At 31.1% G+C, this 20,634-nt stretch overlaps 1 protein-coding gene across 2 annotated transcripts in view; it reads right to left on the bottom strand.

The window, feature by feature from the left end:
- Window positions 1-17,979, bottom strand: part of LOC111028849 (glucosylceramidase) — a 19,381-nt gene extending 1,402 nt beyond the window's left edge. Inside the window, exons 1-10 of one of the 2 annotated variants that reach the window (XM_022307612.1) lie at window positions 17,705-17,979; window positions 17,329-17,597; window positions 10,773-10,833; window positions 9,860-10,187; window positions 8,502-8,655; window positions 6,865-7,025; window positions 5,140-5,377; window positions 2,526-2,670; window positions 2,009-2,088; window positions 1,039-1,313 (exon numbers count right to left, since the gene is read on the bottom strand). In XM_022307612.1, the coding sequence (XP_022163304.1) occupies window positions 1,039-1,313; window positions 2,009-2,088; window positions 2,526-2,670; window positions 5,140-5,377; window positions 6,865-7,025; window positions 8,502-8,655; window positions 9,860-10,187; window positions 10,773-10,833; window positions 17,329-17,331 (1,445 nt within the window). In that variant the 5' untranslated portion in view covers window positions 17,332-17,597; window positions 17,705-17,979. Of the gene's footprint in view, window positions 1-1,038; window positions 1,314-2,008; window positions 2,089-2,525; window positions 2,671-5,139; window positions 5,378-6,864; window positions 7,026-8,501; window positions 8,656-9,859; window positions 10,188-10,772; window positions 10,834-17,328 lie in introns of both variants that reach the window. The other variant, XM_022307611.1, reaches the window with a different exon arrangement.
- Between the last annotated feature and the right edge of the window lie 2,655 nt (window positions 17,980-20,634).

Raw genomic sequence — 20,634 nt, forward strand, 5'->3', positions numbered from 1 at the left:
GAGCCAACCCTCTCTCATTACCTTTAATATTAGAGTGAATTCAGTTGACCTTTAATATTCTATATAATAATTAGTTAATTATATTGACTTTAAAAGGAATAGTGATTCATTAATGGATATCGACACGAAGACAACACATATTCAATATTGCAATTTCAGTTTTTAACTAGGCACCTACTTAATACTTTATTACCTATTCATCACATCACTGCAGAAAATTATATTGTAACGGATCACGGTTGTGAAAATGTGTGATATTTGAAACTTGAAACTAATAACTATTAACAAAATTATTGGTCATAACTTATGACTCATAAGGAATACATCTTACTTGGCATATTGTATATATTATGTGGGTAGGTACCTACTATCATTGATTTTAAAATCAATGGTACATTGGTACTAAATAATCATTTGTGTGACTACAAACTTAATATATAAGATACACATACACATGTGTCCGATTCAATAGTGAAGTTCTGAGCCAACACCAACCCACATACTAAGGAACTCTGGATGAATATAATGCTCTAATGTCTTTCGTTATGCTAAGTATAATATTTACTTTACTCTGCTGACTTCGCACAACCGTCAATATAGGTAGTTGTTATCCGTATAGCCATCAAACGATGTAGCTCAAACTTGGGAATAAGTATTAATAAATAAAATATTTAATAAATACAGTAGAATACTAGCTTTGATTATTTAAGTAGGTAAGTATTGTATTTACAATATTTGGAAAATAAATTATAGACTATTTTTTTTTACTAAGGGTAAAAATGGGTACAGAAACCTGTATGTGAATTCTGCGTTTTACTGAGTAGGTTGGTCACCATTCAAACACACATGCGCAGTTTCCTAGTCTCCTAGTATCTAGGCGATTGCAGTTTCTTTTGAGTATCCCCGTGTGAGGAGGGCCTAATACTAATAACTAGTAAGTCGTAGGTATATTTATAATAAATGCATAGTTATGTACCCAATATAATGAATACTTATAGGTAGATACTTAATGGTTAATAGATTAATGAATATAGTTACCTGTTGTACAGAACAATAACCACGGCTCCGTCAGGCCTTTTAAAACCAACAGACTTCACAACGGAAGTCTGTGTTAACTTTATGCGCGTGGACCCTCTGGAAATAAATTTTGAAAAATGTCCAATGGCGTAGAACATTGGTTGCTTGTAGAATTCATCTTTAGTTTTGTCAACAATTATGGGCGAATCGATAAAGTTAGACACCCAGGTCGGACCTCCCGTCATGTCCAAAGCTAAATTCCACTCCACCCATCCTTGCACCCAATGATTTAAATCCTGAAATCAAATTTTAAAAAAACTTTTTGATTTTCATATAGGTAGACATATATTACAGGTGTACATGTATATCGAATAACGAACATACAAATCTATCAGCGAAACTCCATCGAAACCCTCCTAAAAGGGTAATGATATTACGATATGATGTCAGGTGTTTATACAATTGCGTATAAATTATACCTACGTCATCTATTATATTTTTAATCTGACATTTATACTTATACAGCATTACAGCTACATTCGTTGCGGAAGCGTCTATGATAGTAGTAAGACGATACCAAAATGATACAAAATAGTAAGATGTTTACCTTATCTTTACCATTATACAATTACAGATAGAAGTCGAAATAGGGTCTAATTAGGTTATTTCAACTTTTTTTTCATTGAAACTTGAAACATAATTCAGATTTGAATTTTGATTTTTCCGGTGAAATGTAATATAATAATATATAGTGTAATATTATACTTTAATGACCTATACCCCATACCTACTATCCGCGTACTCGTATATATAGGTGTAAACATATCGACATTACTCCATTAATTGACAAGGCTGAGTGCCTGGAGTGTTTCGATAAAATTCGGCTAAGAATGCACTAATTTTGGCCTGAACGACAAAATGTAGGTATACGATATACTGATATTATAATTTATAATATTCACCTAAGTGTAAAATAAAATGTATTACTTACGTCGATGATGTTGTTCGCGTAATTTTCAGCTCTGGCCCAACTTCCCAATTGCACTTTGACGAAATCCCACGGCTTGTCACCTGGATAATGAAAATTGATTTAATAAAATTACCAAAACCGTTTTTATCGCTTTAACGTATATATTATAATAAATATAAAATTATGCCTCGAATCTCGATTATACATATCACACTGCATATAGTGCTGTATATTATACAGCATAATTGTTTGGGCGTTGTATAAATTATGATAGTCACAAGTCACTATAATTTAAAATAATAGTTTATTATCTAATAGCATTAAAAAATGTCCCCTCCGAAAACTGGATTTATATAGTTCTATAGACTATAATGTACCTTTTTTTTTTTTTTCGTGTTTGAACCGACGGCGCCGCGGGAACTGCTTTCGCATTACTGCCGCGAGGACTATAATGTACCTACCACCATTAGTCATAACCTATTTGAGTATGCTTAAGAGTTTAATAACAAAAACCTAAGACCCTCTCACATTAACAAACCTTGCGATGCTTCAGTGTTCATTATGATCTTGTCACCAAAGTTTTTGTGCACTTCATTCAAAACTTTGACAGGGACGATAAAGTCTAAGTACCAGTGAACGGCTATTCCGTCGATATACTTTGCACACTGTTCGTCGTTCATAAGCTGTAGAAAAAAAAACATTTTACAATTCTTTATTTTAAGTTAAATATGCTTTTTCTTGTACTTGCATGTTTTCACTCATACCAGCAATACCTAACATACTATGACAGGGGGTGCAAACATTTTATTAGACCATTAATAATATATATTATAACAATATAACTTATTAGGTATCAAAATGTTAGTTAATATAAACAATTAAAATCAAAGAATAGACCTACTTATACGAATATATTTTGTTATAATGTTATTAATTATTATGTATCAAACATGATAAATTACTATTCGATTGACCAAATTATTTGTCAATTAACATAATTAACATAGGTAATAACTACTAGGTAATGGTTATTTTGAAATAATTATTTAAAGGACCGTGTATAATGTGGATGGTGGGCAACTAGCTGTACTTTAAAAAATGAATTTCAGTTTATTCGTGCAGATTAATATTAGGCATTGGCATAATATATAAGCAATTTGTTTTTCATCCAGTCATTTATATTGACAACTTCTATTAGATATCGCTACATACACCTACTCCATACTCATATCGATTGCAGGGCTATTGGATAGATCAAAACCAAATAATACAAATTATACTACGTACCTACTAATATAGCTGTATAGCGTGCAGGATTGGTCATACTTTTTTAAGTAGGTGTATACACTAGCTATATACCGTAGAATGGCCTTACTTGGGACACTTTTGAACTTCAGATGAATGCTGATCGATAAGTATTCAAAATATGATAATAATAGTAAGGACCAAAAATTATGGTCTTAGCTTAGACCTTTAAGACACATATGTTGTTATGTTTTTGATTCTCCCCCTCGCCATTTTTTTTAAAAAAAATATGCTTGTCCCAAGTTACCCTTAATTTTGGCAAACTTGGGACAACTATTGTTTTATATGAAAAAATAATGTTACGCTACACACATTTTAACTTGGGACAGATATATAGTTTAAAAAAAAAACAGCTTTTAAAATATTACAATTTTTAATTTTTTAAATTATTATTATAAGTACATATTTTAGATAAAACAATAAAATAAATATAATTATTTTTCTTTAACAAATCAGTCACTTTTTTCACTTATAATTACAATACCTAACAATTCAAACACTCCTTGGTTTTAGTTGCCTATTTAATAATATCACATGGTTTAATTTTAAGGTAGGTATAACATGAATAATAAGTACATATTTTAGATAAAACAATAGGTAAAATAAATATTATTCTTTTTCTTTAACAAATCAATCTTGTAATAACTTTACATTTTCCAGGATCATCAGTCATATTAGTTTCGTCATAATTAATTATTAATTGTGGTAAAACTCCAGCCAATGAATATTCAAGGTTGTCAAAATATTGCATTATTATATGTGGATTAATTCCTGCCCTTGACCTTTTAATATTTTCAGCTAATCTATCGCTCAGAACAGACATGTGACGGTTTATAAAATGTTTAGCCCAAGTGTATCCTGGTAAATTACCATTAAATATTGGATCTTTGACACCATTATTATTTAAAAAACTCTCTGCACTATTAGCCTTATGTCGAGAGAAGTGAACGGAAAACCCCACTTGCTCGATAAAATTATCCCATTGACTAAACTTTCCTCGTCAACATTTGAAAGAGCATTATGCCTACCAACTTTCAACATATTTTTTTCATTCACTTTTCTTTGAATGGTTGATTTTGAAACCCCGTACTTCGATTCTGCATCACGATATGTAAGTTTTTTGGATATAACATCATTAATAGCTTTTTGTAACGACTGGGGGGAATAATTTTGATATGATCGACCTCCAATTTTTTTTTTTGTACTTTCCTATTGTATGTCTAAATAAAAAAAATATATTTATATGACATAGATACCTAATCAAGTTTTATATCAATAGTTTTAAATTTTATATCAAGAAAAATAAAATGATGTCACATCAAAATTACCTAACTTGGGACACTAATTCTAATTTGGGACGTTGTCCCAAGTTACCATAAAAACTATTTATTTTCAAAATTTCACGATAACAGCAAAAATTACATATAATTGATAACAATGAAATATTGTATATTATTCACGTGTGGTTGCTGCAACTAAATGTTGTAACCCACATTTACATTCAACTAATAGCAAGCTTTTTATACACTAAGTTTTAACATGGTTTTATAAAAAATAATAATCTACATATCTATTTATATTTAAATAATAAGTACTTAAAATGTGAGAAAGTCTGCGCATCAAGAAGATCGTTGTGAAAGTGATGATAAACAAATGTGTGATTATACGGAGGTGATAACAGCATTTTTAGTGCTCAAATCTTATCATTGATAATACTATATCATTTGTATTCAAGTTACCCACATGTCCCAAGTAAGGCCATTCTACGGTATAATATTATTATCGTCAAACAATAATCAATAATTGCCAAGTACAAATAACAATTGACAGTAGTAGGTATACGGTACCATTTTCATCCACCAAGGCAATACGATCCTCTGGTCGTCAATGGCGAACAACAGGGTGCGGTTGTGTTCAGAACCCCTTAGTCGGGGCCCCATGTGACGTCCGATCCATTCGCGGTGCGACATCGGCGTCCAGCCCATGGAATTGAATCGGTTGACTGGCACGATGCCGTTGAGCGGTTCGTTCCCCGTGGTCAGAGCCCAGAAAGTCAAATTTTGTTTGCTGTATGCGTCCAAAAATCTTCAACATATCGACCCACGAAAATAAATTACTGACATTAGATTGGCGAAATTTACAATTGTATGCGGTTATAGGATTTCAAATATTAAACATAATATGAATATGTGGACAATGCGTAAAGCGTACGGGCCTAAATACACTTTCCGAAAATCCCTTTTATGTTTACACAAGAAAAACTAATTTCAAAACATCTCAGTTTTGGTATTCGATTTTCTACTAAAAAGTAATTGGGAGTCTGAAATTTGGAGGATGTTTGTAACGATCATTCTGTAGTTATTGTGATTTGAAATCATTATGCGCCAAACCTGAAACCGCTACGGTGCTAGCAAACATATACATAATTATGCAGGTTATCACGTTAGGTATATAGCCAGATTCACAGCTACGCCAGGCCCTGATTTACGCATGTGCAGGCGGTGCACTAGCACAGGGCCCCCAAATTTGAAGGGCCCCTTCGGCCTTCCTATTCTATACTTTGCTAGTTGCTACCATAAATAAAAGATATTTTTAATAAGATTTAGTAAGTAGTAACTATAACCTATTTAAGGAGGCCGCCGCAGCATGCGTAGTTTTCATACGGTTTACACTAATCACTAATAAGCCATCGATAGTTATATCAGTCATATTTTTTACATTTTTAGTTAAAAAAGGCCCCCAAAGTTTATAGTGCACAGGGCCCCTATTTCACTAAATCAGGGCCTGAGCTACGCCATGTGCCGTGTCGTGCGAGGATGTGGTATAACTATGGGTACAACTGGTATTCAATATGGTTTAAAAGTTGTAGAGCTGTGGTCAATATACTGGGTTTCAACTTGGTTATTACATGATACCAAAAAAATAATGTCCAATCCCAATACGGTTTGATAACATGACACACGACGTATCAGTGAATCTGGCTTTATGTACGTAATCTTTTACATGGTTATGAATACCTATAAGATGAGATGTACCTAATAGCTGGTATACCTATATAATACATACCATACAGAATATAGCCTATAGGTTGGTAGTCTAACAACTGATTACCACGCTAAAGGCGGATTTCCACTATACGCTTTCGCATATGTCCTTTGCTGTGATTGGTTGGTTAAGTTAGGTTACCACACAATATTTAACCAGTGTTGTTGGACATAGCTGAACATTTTTCGTGTACACAGAACACAGCACACTCGTATAGCGGAAACCCGCCTCAAATTAAAGTTTTTAATAGGTACCTCTAAATACGTTAAACACAATCTCGATAACGCCTTGTCCTACGTGAACGCGGCGAATTTGAGCGATTATATTCTGACTAAATCTGACCATCCTAGTGTTTGTCGCGCGAGCGATGTCGGCCGAGTGACGAAATAAGTAGGTACAATCTGTTTGGTTTTTTGTTTCGTCGTCGCGTTCACGTATAGGACAAGACGTTGTACTCGCGAAATACGATGATGTGCGATGGTATACTAATATGATAATACTATAATAGATATTATGCCCTCGTTTACTTTAGATGGTATTCCGCCCACGCTTCCATGAATGTTGGCTTGAGGAAACCTATGCCGGAATAGTCGTTGTTGGTTTTCATCCACGGCGGGGCCGACCACGCCGATCCGATCAACTTGATTTCGTCCGATGCCATACTCATTGCGGTCTTTATCAGTGGTATCTGAACAATGAACATAGGTAATATTATGCATCAACACAATACTGTAGTATATATTATCAGATGTATATAGATTATAGACTGTATATGTATCTGCAATTCTGTAGCTCGACAACTTTGAACAGTGGAGGATGGAAGGGAATAAGGGATTTAAATATTTTGGAAATATAACTCATGATACAGAGTCGTCCATGTCATTCGCATTCAATGACGTATTAAATAATGGGATGGAGTGTTGGTAAAAATGTAAAATTGCCTCTATTGGGGTGCAAATAGCTGCTAAGGGACTTAGGAGCGGTCAGCGGTGGTGTATTTTTTTTTTTTTTTTTTTATTGAACTTAAGCTTCGGCAACTGAGGCCATTAGCTGTAGTAGGATTTGTATTGTAGTTTGTATTGTATATTTTTTTGGAACGGTAGGGGGGAACACGTGTGTGTTTGTTTTTTGGCAGAATTTCGAATGGGGCACCCGTAGGTTTCTGCCATGCCCCGGGGGTGGGGGATGGCAGCACTTGTTCTCCGGTCACCGCGACTTGTCCGGAGAAAAATGCCGCCCGGTAGCCGAGGATCGAACCGCGACCGGCTGCGTCGCAGCGGACGCGTCAGACCACTCGGTCACCTCATCCCCCGGTGGTGTATTATAAATTTATAAATGCCCACAACCTACAACCATCGTCCTCAACATTTGTCGATTAAGAAAAATAAACATAGTTATTAACATGTCAAAAAGTTATGTACAAATCCATATTATTTAATTTACAAGATTTCATTTTTGGTTATTTACAATTATTCCATATAATCTGCAGTATATGATTAACACAAGAGAGGGCTAATGCAGCTATTTTACGTTCGAGAATCGATATCCTCTATTTCAATTTATGAGCCTATAATTTATTATTTTAATACTATTTCCTACTGTTATTTTCAGTTTCATTGTTATTTATAGTTTATTAGCTCTATATTTCCGTTCATTGTTGTATTCATTGTTTTGTGCATTGGTTAATACAACCTGATGTTATATTAATATAATAAAAACAATAACGTATTAAAATGAGTGGCAAAATAATAAAACTTAGTGATGTAGTTTCTATAAAATTAGCCATAAGTACAAATTATTTCAAGAATATTTTTATTATTTCTTAAGTTTCTAAATTACTAATTAGAAAGTTTTTTTATGACATAGAAACATGAAGATTTGACATGCATGTATAACATTTTGAGTGTTTGTAAGTATTATTGCAGACTTTTTGTATCCAAATATTTTTCAGTTAATTTGTTTAAGACAAGAATTATTAGGGTACAGCATCAAAGCTTCACCTAAGGAGTCAAAACTCAAAATACGCCTTTGCCCACATTAATCAATTTCTTAATTTTTTTTTTGACGGTACCTATTATATAATATAAATTATTATAATTTAATAAATCAGAGGCATTATTATAATCTAATTTATACATCAGATATCAGATACATATTAATATACCTTGTATTCTGCGTCTTCGGGAGCCAGGTCAAAATTGTTCAGGTCTGGAATGCCTTTGCTGTCGGCGTACGTATACTTGCGTGTCGAGAAATCAGTACCACCGATCGGCACTCTCCCAATGTTGTACTTGATACCGTCGTCAGCGAAATAAGACCTATGGTAGGGCATGGCAGGTACCAACAAATTTAATTTAAGAACTATATCTCGGTAAATATTATGCGTCGGATATTCTTATACAAATTTAAAAAAAAAACTGAATTTTTTTTTAAAGCACCAATTATGTCAATTTTACTAATTATCATTTATCAGAAACCAACTTTAATGTTCAAGCATTTCTCAAAGTTTCTACGATTAATAATCTAAGTATACATAAGAAAACCTCTAATCATTTATTGATAAATCGTAATTTTACACTTGAATATCGAAGTTAATCGAAGGAGATTACTTCTGAAATTAGAGTGTTCAAACATTTTTTAATAATATATGTGAAATTACACTCATATGTTTTTATAACCGTGTTAGCAAAACTTATATAGAATGACTAAGAAGCATAGGAGGATCGCGCGGGGGTTGGGAGCTAAGCCTCTACCTCCAAAAAAACTTGAATATCTTACACCACGTATTATAGGAATACAATGAAAAAATTGTTATCCCTATATCAAAATGTTCAGCCCCCCCCCCTCTAAATCTCAAATACTATTTGTTCCTATGATAAAGAGGCTATACAAATATGTATTAAATTTTTTTTAAATATTAACAGTTTAAGTGAACAACATAATTTTTATTACTATATATTAGGTATTTAGGTCTTACTTATTAGTTGAGTATTAGTTATTACTTTTTAAGTATAGACGTATAAAATTCTGTACAGTTACCATACAATTACTTATTACAGTATAACGTTATAAAAAATGTGTAAGTCGGTATCTAAGTACTAATTTTACAGGAACCATCTATCTTATTAAAGTCAACATTTTAAAATGGCAACAATTTGTTTTCATTTTTTTTATATACATAAATATGTAATTAGAGGCACAAAGCCCAATTTATAACAGGGAAAGTATGCTTTGACCACGGAAATATATTACCAACCAGGCAGAAATAGTATTTTAGTATGAGTATGGCTACATCCGCATTGGTTCCCATACCTAAAAGAACTCCTATAACTACTTCGGATATTTCAGAACCGATTAGGATTCTCTGGTTTTTATAATGAGTTGCCCAAAAATAACTGTTGCCTATTTATTGGCCGAGCAATGTATTTGAAATACCCACATAGCCTAATGCCTAAATTACTGTAACTTATATTTAACGTATTGTTTTAACACATTTCATTCATAACAATATACTCAGCTTACTTGAGGAGATTGAGTTGGGTGTTCGGGCTCAGCGCCATGACATTAATGCCCACCGAGTCTGTGAACGCACCGCCGAAACCGTATATGGTTTGGTACGTGGTTGTCGCATCCACGTCTATCTCGTCGCCGGACCATTGCGAGTCGAGCGACTGCACGAAAGACCCGCTGCTCCTGCGCATCCGACTTCCGACGTTCGAAGACGTGTACAGCGCGTACTTGCCGGCCGATAGTGTTTCCGGTTCCGGAATTCGGTCGCAGTACGTCGAGTTGCACACGCACACTGTGCCGTACGCGAACTTCCTCGGCAAACAGTCGTCCGCGGCCATCGCTGCAGCACATTAATTAATTATTAATACTTCGATATAACGTTCTACAAGTCATATGCAAGCCTATAAGAAATGATGCTGATTGCTGGGACTTGCGGGAGGGCTTTAACAGCATCACGATTTTGAAACTACCACCTCCCCTCCCCCACAAAAAAATATAGATTTTTGAACATTTTAAACGTTTATCTTCAATAGGTTGCTCTTTTTTACTTATCTTCTAAGTTCTAACACACTGTTTGAATATTTATAAAAAAATGTACATACTGTGTATAACTCGTGTTGTACAAATACACTTTTTGTACTACGGAAATTTGAGAAGTAATCAAATACGATTAAAAATTATTTGAGAACTATTTTTTTTTTTATATTTATTAATTACTAATTAGTAAACTATATTAGCTCGTACGGTTTTCCCGAAATTTCAGTAAATAGCATTAAATAAAATAAAGTGCTAATTACCATAAATTATTTTTATATTTTCTAAATATGTGAAATAAGTACTAAAAATGCCCTTGCGAATTTCCGTTAAAATCACATATCTATGGTTAGTATAAGTATAGTTATTAAAATATTTACTATTTTTTTACCGTTTAGTCCAGTCATCGTAATTATTGCCACCATCGACAGTAGCCATTTCAGTGACGTAGCCTGTAACACAAAATGTTTGGTAATTACAATGTATTGCATTAATAAATTTATAGCATTATATTGCAAACTATAAAATTAGAAAACTTCAAACGTACAACAATTATTGAAACATAATTGTTTTCTTAAAAATAATAATAATATCTCATATGTACATGTTTTGAATGGTCTAATAACTCACTAAAAGGTATAAACAATTTGCTGCAATTTGAAAATTATAGGATGCTCCCAGTAAGAAAGTAGATGTGGTGGATTCATTTTATTTATTAAATTAAGGCTTACCGGCTTATGACTTGTAAAGTTCTACGGTATAAAAGCAAACGGGAATATAGAACGGATGCACATAAAATACAATTTATTATTATACTATAATAATATTGTTGTCACATCGTCTTACTGGTAATGCTCTAAAGTCTAAGATAACAATATAGCTATAGTCCGGTACGATTGTACTCTAATCAGCGTGTAACTTTTTTTTTTGGGGGGGGGGGGGATTGGGGCTAAATCGTTTGAGGATAAATTGTTATTATACATTTGAATATCAGAATATCTAACATCATCAAACTTTGAACTTTATTGCTTATAAAACATAAAAGATTTATGCGCGACTTTATGAAAACATTTTTTATTCTTAATTCCTATAGCATAAAAAAAATGTATGATGAATCATGTATTACATTTTTAATTCTTCGATTTTAATAAGTTTAAATTAAACCTAGATATTTCGTACATTTTTAACAACAAAATAAATTTTTCGCTTTTGTGATTTTGAAGAATTTGGTAAAAAAGTGCACATTAAACGCTTATTAAAAATAATGCCCATGTACTCGATATTTCTTAGTTGTGTTCGTAAGTTAGTCATGACTTCACGAGTAAAAGAAACATCAGAAGAACTTTGTAATAAATTGTCAAACTTTTTTAATTCATAAACAAAAATACTATGCATGAATATAAATTTAATTTTATGTAAAATTAATAGGTACCTATACTTTAAATGTCTATAATTGTAGGAAAAGAGCATTAATTAAGAAACATACAAATATATACTGCAAGTTGTAACAAATTAATAATTTATAATCTAAATATAGGTATACATCTCTTCCCCTTTTATATTTTAATTTGTTTTCTTATTTATATGACATCGTAATATTGGTGTATGATTTTGTTACACCTACAGTCGGCTTCTGATTAACATTTTGTGAAATTGAATTGGATATAGTTATTTCAATAAAAAACACTATATAATCATCACCGCGACGCGTGAATTAAAAAATATTCAACAATTCAATGAAAGTAAAAATAAAACGTGTTTAATCATTAACCATTGTTTTCTAAATTGTTAGTCAACTTTCAACTTTGGCTCAAATGTAGTTTAAAAAAATAAAATTTGAGATTTTATAAGTATTATTACCTATTAAATGAATGCAGTTGAACTGTTGTAGTATTATAAACAGTTTAAACTTTTAATGTATTACCTCAAAATAGCAAACCCTTATAGTCGTTAATATGTTAGAGCAAAAAGACTAATTCTGAACAACCGCTTTCGTATCCTCAAACCTCTAGTCTCTAATAAACACACCTCCCTTCATGTCAAACTCCTCATCTACAAAACACTACTGAAACCAATCTGGACGTACGAGATACAGCTATGGGGAAATGCAAAAAAGACAAATTTAAATAAAATTCAATGTTTTCAAAACATTGCGCTAAGAAAATTAATAAATGCTCCCCCATACATATCTAACCATAATACTCTCCATACAGACCTAAAATTACAAACTATCCACGAGCTAGCCAAACACTTTTACAAAAGATTCCACAACCGTCTTTCCTCCCACTCAAATCCTTTAATTAAAAACCTTTCCTCCCTCTCAATCCCCGGCAGTCCTCCTAGACGATTAAAACGTAAATGGTGCAGAGACCTGTTACAAATTTTAATATAGAAATAAAAAAAAATAAAAAAATATTAACTAATTAAATATTATATAGTACGCATTTACATTTTCATGTATAACTATCAACATTAAAGTGTCATCGTTGGGTGGCTTCTTTACTCACTTTTTTTTTTATTTTGTATACTCATGTTATCTGTACCTTATCATATATGCTTATTATGTCATCTGATATAGATTGTATATTTCGACTTAAAAAAAAGAAAGAACTCAACTAATACATTTATACACCTCTATGGCTCTATACTCCAGTTCAAATTATAAAGACTAATCACAATAATGCACTGATTTCGCAGGAACTATACTAAAACTATAGTGGTTTACTGTGTCATACTATAGGCACATTGGATATTGGCTTTGGTGTTTACTTGTTATTTTTACGGTAACGAATAAATGCTGTAACAGTAGTGATGTATACATTTTTTCTAATCGTATTCGTTATATGACACTATAAAGGTTTTAATAATAATGTCTTATTAGGTATTTTAATGCATATGCTGATTTTTTTTATAAGGGCGATCACCCAGGGTCAAGTGAGTCCCCCCTTATTATATGATTATAGTATATAGTATATAGTATCTATGTTCGAGCTTAAAATGTTTAAATTGTGAGCAAATATTGTATACTTAGTGAACAACTAAGCAGAATACGATTAATTTATTATAGTTTAAACTTAGATTTTTAAATTTATTTATTTCTCATTTTTCCACATTCAGCCGAGTTCAAATCATTCAGAAGGATAGCAATGATTGAGATCGTTCTGACGGTGGAGGAAGAATAGAAGAGATCATACACTAATAACAGTATCCAATATATCAAAGAGGGAGAATTGAACGAGTAGTCTAAGGTAACAGACTTTAAACGATATTCTAAGATGAGGACGATAAATGAAACAATTTTGACAAACCCTTTCTCGGAGATACAATAATAACAATAGTAAATAGTTCAAGGTTTTGTATATGTTTTAAATGATTTGTTTAATAAACGATGACAGAGTAATAACCATTAGGTAGCACAATATTCTGGGGTCATCAATAACACAAAAAATTTTCCTTGCACAATAATTATAATTTATAATATGTAAATATAATAACAATCATAAGATATTATAAGAAATAACGCCAATAACGACCGAATATAAAGAACTATCTCAATAGTTAATACTTAATACCCACAAGGAACCTATTAACAATTATTATATGGATATCAATTTTATGTAGTGACTAGTGAGATGCGATAATCACCTAGGCCGCGATTAGGTGGCTAGGTAGCCATGTTTAGCCCGGTTTAGGTATAGTTTTCAGTAACAAATAGCTGCCCGACCTTCCTCCGGAAGAAATTATTATTTTATAATTTAATTTAAAAACTTAAGACTATTTTTTGGCTATACAAATAATACAACGATTATAAAATAAAATAAAAAACAGACATCGCTATCGGTGAATATATGAAAATAATTGGTAATTAGTAAATTATTATTATTATTATAATGAGGGTTGAAAACCGGTTTCCTTCGTCTCCAAAATCAAGTTAGATTCTTATATATATAGATTATATTTATAGACATAAGACTTCCGACGTATGATAACATTTATATTTTTAAAAACCGTTTGATTAGATATCTTTAGAATTTACACTATAGCTGCGATGCAGCATGACACTATGTGCAATTTTTTTTAGAAGAGACTTACCTACATAATAAGAAATAAACATTCAAGAATTAAATGTATTAAAAAAATTAAAAAATAACAACCAAATCGATCAACCTATGGTATAGTAACATTACAAATATTTACAATCATTAAGCATATTGATATTTACATATTATACATTTATAAATGTATACCTACCGATCATACAATATTACAATCCTATATTATACATTTTTGCCAACTACAAATCACAATAAATACTTATTTCTAAATTGACTGCTTACATTTTTATACACACTTCAATACTTGTAATATGGTTTTGGCTCTTCTTTTTTTTTCAATCCTTTATATTACTGTTTTCCAACTTTATATAAAATAAAGCTTTTTATTAAAATCCAAATAAATGAATGAATATCAGTAAGACTTTTTTTTTTTAAAGTTTTCATGTTCTCAATTTACCAACTTAGATATTTACTTTTATTAAATTGATATTTCAAATCCAATCTACAGTAATAAGAATACATAACATTGATTGAATAAGTATAAAACAATAAAGGTATCCTAATGTTGCTATTTGCACTTATAGAAAATGCATTTGTTGACATTTTCTATCATTCTTATCAATTTTCACATCAAGAGTTACAAGCCCGACAAAACGAGTAAACATTTTATTGATTATACTATTATAGACGATTTACTTATTTATACTTTAAATTTTTAGAATAATACTTTGTATATTTGTTTAAATCTAGTAAATTAGGAAATTTATATTATCAATACTTTTATTGTTTATTATTTGTACTTTTAACTAAAAGTATATTTCAAGCAGCGATTCACGGTTTAAGTAAATGTCTAGGCGGATAGTAAAATCGCATACAAATTAAACTCTAACTATTTTCCTAGGAATTTAGTAAAATGCCTAATTTGACTCTTACGACATATGCAAATAGAGCAGTTTAAAAAGCCTCGTATCACATTCGACATCGAATTATTATTATTATTATTATTATTATACAAGCTCCTAATTAAAATGTCTTAAAATTAGTAATTTTTAATTTGAAAAAAAAAAAATGTTAAAATGGAATTGAATAAGTGATATGAATTTTTTTTAAGTATAAGATAAACATAAATGATTTAGCGTATGTATAAAGTCAATTTAAGGAGAATGTCAAATTCAAGATAACCATACAAAGCCTTAGGACCCTATACAGATACCAAAAACATAATTGCTTTCCTAAAAAAAATTGAATTGTACAACTTAAAAAAATGTAAATTTAATGTAAATATCACTCCATGTATTTAAATGATTTTTTTTATTAGAAATAAACAATCTATACAATAATGTACAATAAGCTTATGTGTTAAGAGAATACAGGACGTGAGAAATTGAATAAGTAGCCGCCCACTGGCAACACTTAGCTTGAGTAATCAATAAAACAAAAGTCAATTTAAACGATTTATTTTAAAATGTTAAGATGATTTTCTTTCACTTAATGATAATGTAAAAAATATTGTATATTCTATTACATTTTTATTGCATATTTTATCATATCCCAGCAGAATATATATTTTACTATTTTATATATTGCGTAATATAATATTTTTTTTTGTTTATTAGGATGGTGGTGCCAGTGGCATCATCAAAGACCATTGGGTGTGGGATGGTACGATAGGATGTAATTTTTGTTTATTTTTTAGTATTTTTTTTTATTTGGTAGGGTTGTAACACGTGTTATTGTGTGTACATGCCATGTTTCGTCGTTAAAAACCAGTGGTCACCCATCCGAGAGCTAGACTGGGCGCAACGTAGCGTCAGAAATCTTACGTGATTGCGGTAAGCCACTGCACCACACCATGGTATATATTATAGTATTAATTCTAATTTCTAGCTCTAGTTAACAACAATCTTTAAACTTGATTAACTTAAGCATTGTAAGTAAAAAAAATTGTGTTTAAATATTTGTATACAGCGAATCCCCTTTTTACCTTGAAATTTGGGTGTAATTTTAATATTGAATTACGTTTGGTACAATAATAACATTTTATTTTATGTATATTTAAATAATGTTGTATTTTAAACGTTACTGTAACTAGTGTTGCGAAATATCGAGGATGCAAGTCTTTAGGTCAAGGTCGTATATGTATAGGTAATATATAAAAAAACGAATAACTCAATAATAACAATATAGATGTTGATACAGTATTTATAGAAAAACAGTTTACCATGTATGTACTATAACTTACAATTAGGTAACCTACCTGTGATAATTTACCTACAAATAATATTAACAAAATCCATTAATCCGAATTTCTCATTTCAAGCTCCTTATGTTTTGAATTTACATAACACTTAAGTGTTTATATATTTTTATTTCATACACCTACTAGCAACGCTATAGCATGATACAAGATCATATGCATATTTCATACGATGCGATTGTATTCTTCCAGTCTTCCGCTAATTGCCTTTCAACGCCTAAAACATCAGTTTCAGGCTATGTCGCTTGCCGGGAATTTTTCCGGTGGGCCAAGGTGGCTGTTCATAATATACAATAAGCAATATTAGAGGCATTCTTGCTTTTGACTTTAGAGAAAAATAGAATGAATAATATTGATGTTGAATAAGATACTATTGACATTGTTCAAAATAATAAAAGTGATTTATTAGATAAAAATAGGTATTTTGTTTGTTTATATGGCAACATGTTCTATAATATGATAATTTTTAAACAAGCATGCACTTACTTATACCCTAAAAATCCCTAAAAATATCTACAGCCCAGGACGAAACAAATGTGGGGGCTAGTCAAATAGTTTTCAAGAGCCAAGTTTTTTCATACATACTGTTATATTTTCCTATATAATCAATAAACATAGAAAGTTAAATTACTTACCATGTCGGTCGTGTTTGATACGAGTGTGGTAAATTATCGTAAGCGATCGCACCACACGCAGTCTGCAATCCACACGTGCTCGATGTAGTCGTGTCACGCTGCAGTCCTCTCGACAGACATGATGACGCTGTGTGTGTACGACGTATTATGTGGTATAATTGTGTCGGCAGTTTTGTTGTTGTTCAAATGGAACACCGACTTGACGTCTTGTCGTCTGCTTTCTCACTCAGGTTGCTGCCGTACAGTATACACAAGTCTGACCGATCGTGCTACGACAGTTTTCAGCATATTATTATGGAAATATATTATCGTATGGCAAATAAAAGTAGTAATATGTAATATCAATTAATATTATATATTATAATTTATAATATACAGTTCGGTGGATTTGTCCTAGTATATACAGCAGTCCGACTTGTACGTATATTTCTCCGAAACGAACTAGAGAACCCGACAACAACGAGTAGATACGTATATAATATTACAATTTACAATAATATATAATAATATATTTTTTAATTTATAGAGTTCGGATGCAATGTAAACTTATAGAAACGCTCGAGTAATCCGCGATATAGTCGTAACGTGTCCTCAGCACGAATACATATTATTGTGCCTACATATCAATCGGCGTCGGTATACAATATAATATTATATTTTTGGTCACCTTTGCACCTACTTCCTCACTCCCTCTCAAACACTCGCACAATTTCTCTCTCTCTCGCCCGTCGAACAAGATAAACCGGATCATTTTAGTACTATAGACATCATTGTACAGGGTGTTCTATAAAGAGTGATTTAAAAAAAATCATGAGTGCGTATCCCGATCTATTGGTGGTCAAAAAAAAAGTGAGTTTCATCGTTGTTGCCTCAAAACCGTTGGTGATCGGGGGAAATAATTTGAACACTGTGAAGCAAAAACTTGAAAACAAAATTGAAAATTAACAGTTTTTATTGGTACCTGTAACCTGTTTCAATTATATAAATGCAATACTTTATTAAATATTTCATTTTGAAACCAGGATGTTGCTTATGAAACACCCTGTACTATATTCTACAGTAAGTATTCTCAGTTACTTGGCAATATACATAACATTTGCGGTGTATTTATATAATATGTATGTACATATTATATGTATATAAATTACAAATATGCACTATGTAACCATATAGGCGTGTCTTGATTTTTGCCTCTATGGCTCTATGCTTGCGTATATAATGAGTAATGACATGAACCAATATCCAATATAAACCACTACATACGGTGTGAATCATTTAACGTAAGACACATAATATATCATATTCGTATACGAATATATGATACTCAATATAAATGTCTTACATTAAATTAATGGATCGGGATCACTCTGTATGTATTATAATAGTATTATACCATTTAGTAGCGTTTGAGAATATTTATTAGTCTGTGGCTAATTCTGTTTGATTTTTTAAGAGGAAATTATTTTTTTTTTTACCATCGCATCATTAACATCGTTAATTGTATAAAATTACTAGACACAGCAATTATGTTTCCATACGTGTGTTTACTGATTAATGAGTAGTGACACATTAATTATATTCAATTATCATCACAAATCACGATTAAATATTATACCCATAATTTCTAATCCTTATTTTATTTTATTTACTTTCTTTTTAATCAAATTAATAATCGTTACATAATATAATAAAGAGCATAGGTAGCAGCCAGCAGGTATTAACATCATTCTTTTTTTAGTTATCATACTTATCTTTTTAAATGTTATATTTCTATTATATATGTATATAGGTTTGTATTAAAATATTAAAACGAAAAAATTGATCATTTATCCTCCTTTTTCTAATTATTTTATTTTATAAGTCTTAACACTTGTTAGTTTTTATGTAAGGTAATCTAAACATTTTGCAAAAATAAAAATAGCATTATTTGTTGCTTAATAACATATCGATAGTGTTTTATAAGAATCTAAACATGCATGGTCATTATTTTATTTAATAGTGTGTTGAAAATATCGGAACCAGAATAATTTTTTGGTTCCAATATTATTTAGGCATTTATATTTAGGTATATAGGTAATAATAATCAGTTTATTGAAATTGGTTTACATTATAAATGTTTTTATGGATTTATTATTCTTTTGTTTTTATATTCTATAGTCTATACATTCTCCAGTTCCAGAAAAAGATTAAATATGAGTAATGTTAGTGGTGGACTGTGGTAATAGTTACCTACTAAAATACTAATATGTGGACTGTTATTCACCCGTATATTAGTCATGAGTCATAACAAATATGTCGTTACACTCATTAGTCATATCTCATAAACCATCGCCATGATACTTTTTCTTTAGTTTTGAACGATGACATCTGGTAACGTAGATTACTATAAAGTGATTATTAAAATAATCATAAATACTCATCAGTATAAATTGTTATCAGATTGTGTCATTTAAATAATTTAGATATGAGTATCGACAGTATCGTGCTTACTTGAATTTTTCGTTTACATTTAGTACAAAATTAATATACCTCTAAATACTGATATTTCCCGGAACCGTAACCTTTATTCTGTAATTGTATAGGATTTGGAACAGAAATTTTTTTTTAAAGACGAAATTGGAATCGAAACTGAAAAAATCATAAAGCTTGAAAAGTTAAAAGCTCTGATTATATATTATTGATTATTTGTTAATTAAAATTACTATTACTTAAATTTTAATTATTGTATTATGCTATTTATTTATTTTATTATTATTTTTTTTTTATGCAAACAAAGGTATAGATATATTCTGTAATTTATGTACAATAATAAGTAAATTTGGTAACTAAAACTAAGATTTAACAACACGAATCATGAGTGAGGGAGGTATACTAGAGTAGTAACCCTTTGACTTGGGAGGAGAGAAGTTTTAGTTATTTAATATAGATCCTGCAGGTTCGAGAGACCTCGACACCAGTGTCTTTTTAATCGACGCGATTGGTTATCTTGGATGTATTCGCTGGCTAAATTAGTTACTAGTGGATTTATGTGGTTAACTGATTTGGTGAGACATTTTTTATATTAATTTTTATCTGTAATAGAGACTGTTTCAATTTTTAGATCTTTGCGTAGTGAGAGGTTTGAGGCATACCATGGCGCAGATATTATGTGGTGAATATAGATTGACTGGAAGGCCTGGATGTTGTATTTGAGAAGGCTTATATTATCCTCTTATTGGATGCCATAGACCCAGATGGGATTTTATTGTTCTTAATCGAGAGTTTGGACTTGAGAATAGGGCGGAATAGACGAAGTCTAGTATTAGG

Source organism: Myzus persicae, unplaced genomic scaffold, assembly GCF_001856785.1.
Source record: "Myzus persicae strain clone G006 unplaced genomic scaffold, MPER_G0061.0, whole genome shotgun sequence".
NCBI classification, from domain to species: domain Eukaryota; kingdom Metazoa; phylum Arthropoda; class Insecta; order Hemiptera; family Aphididae; genus Myzus; species Myzus persicae.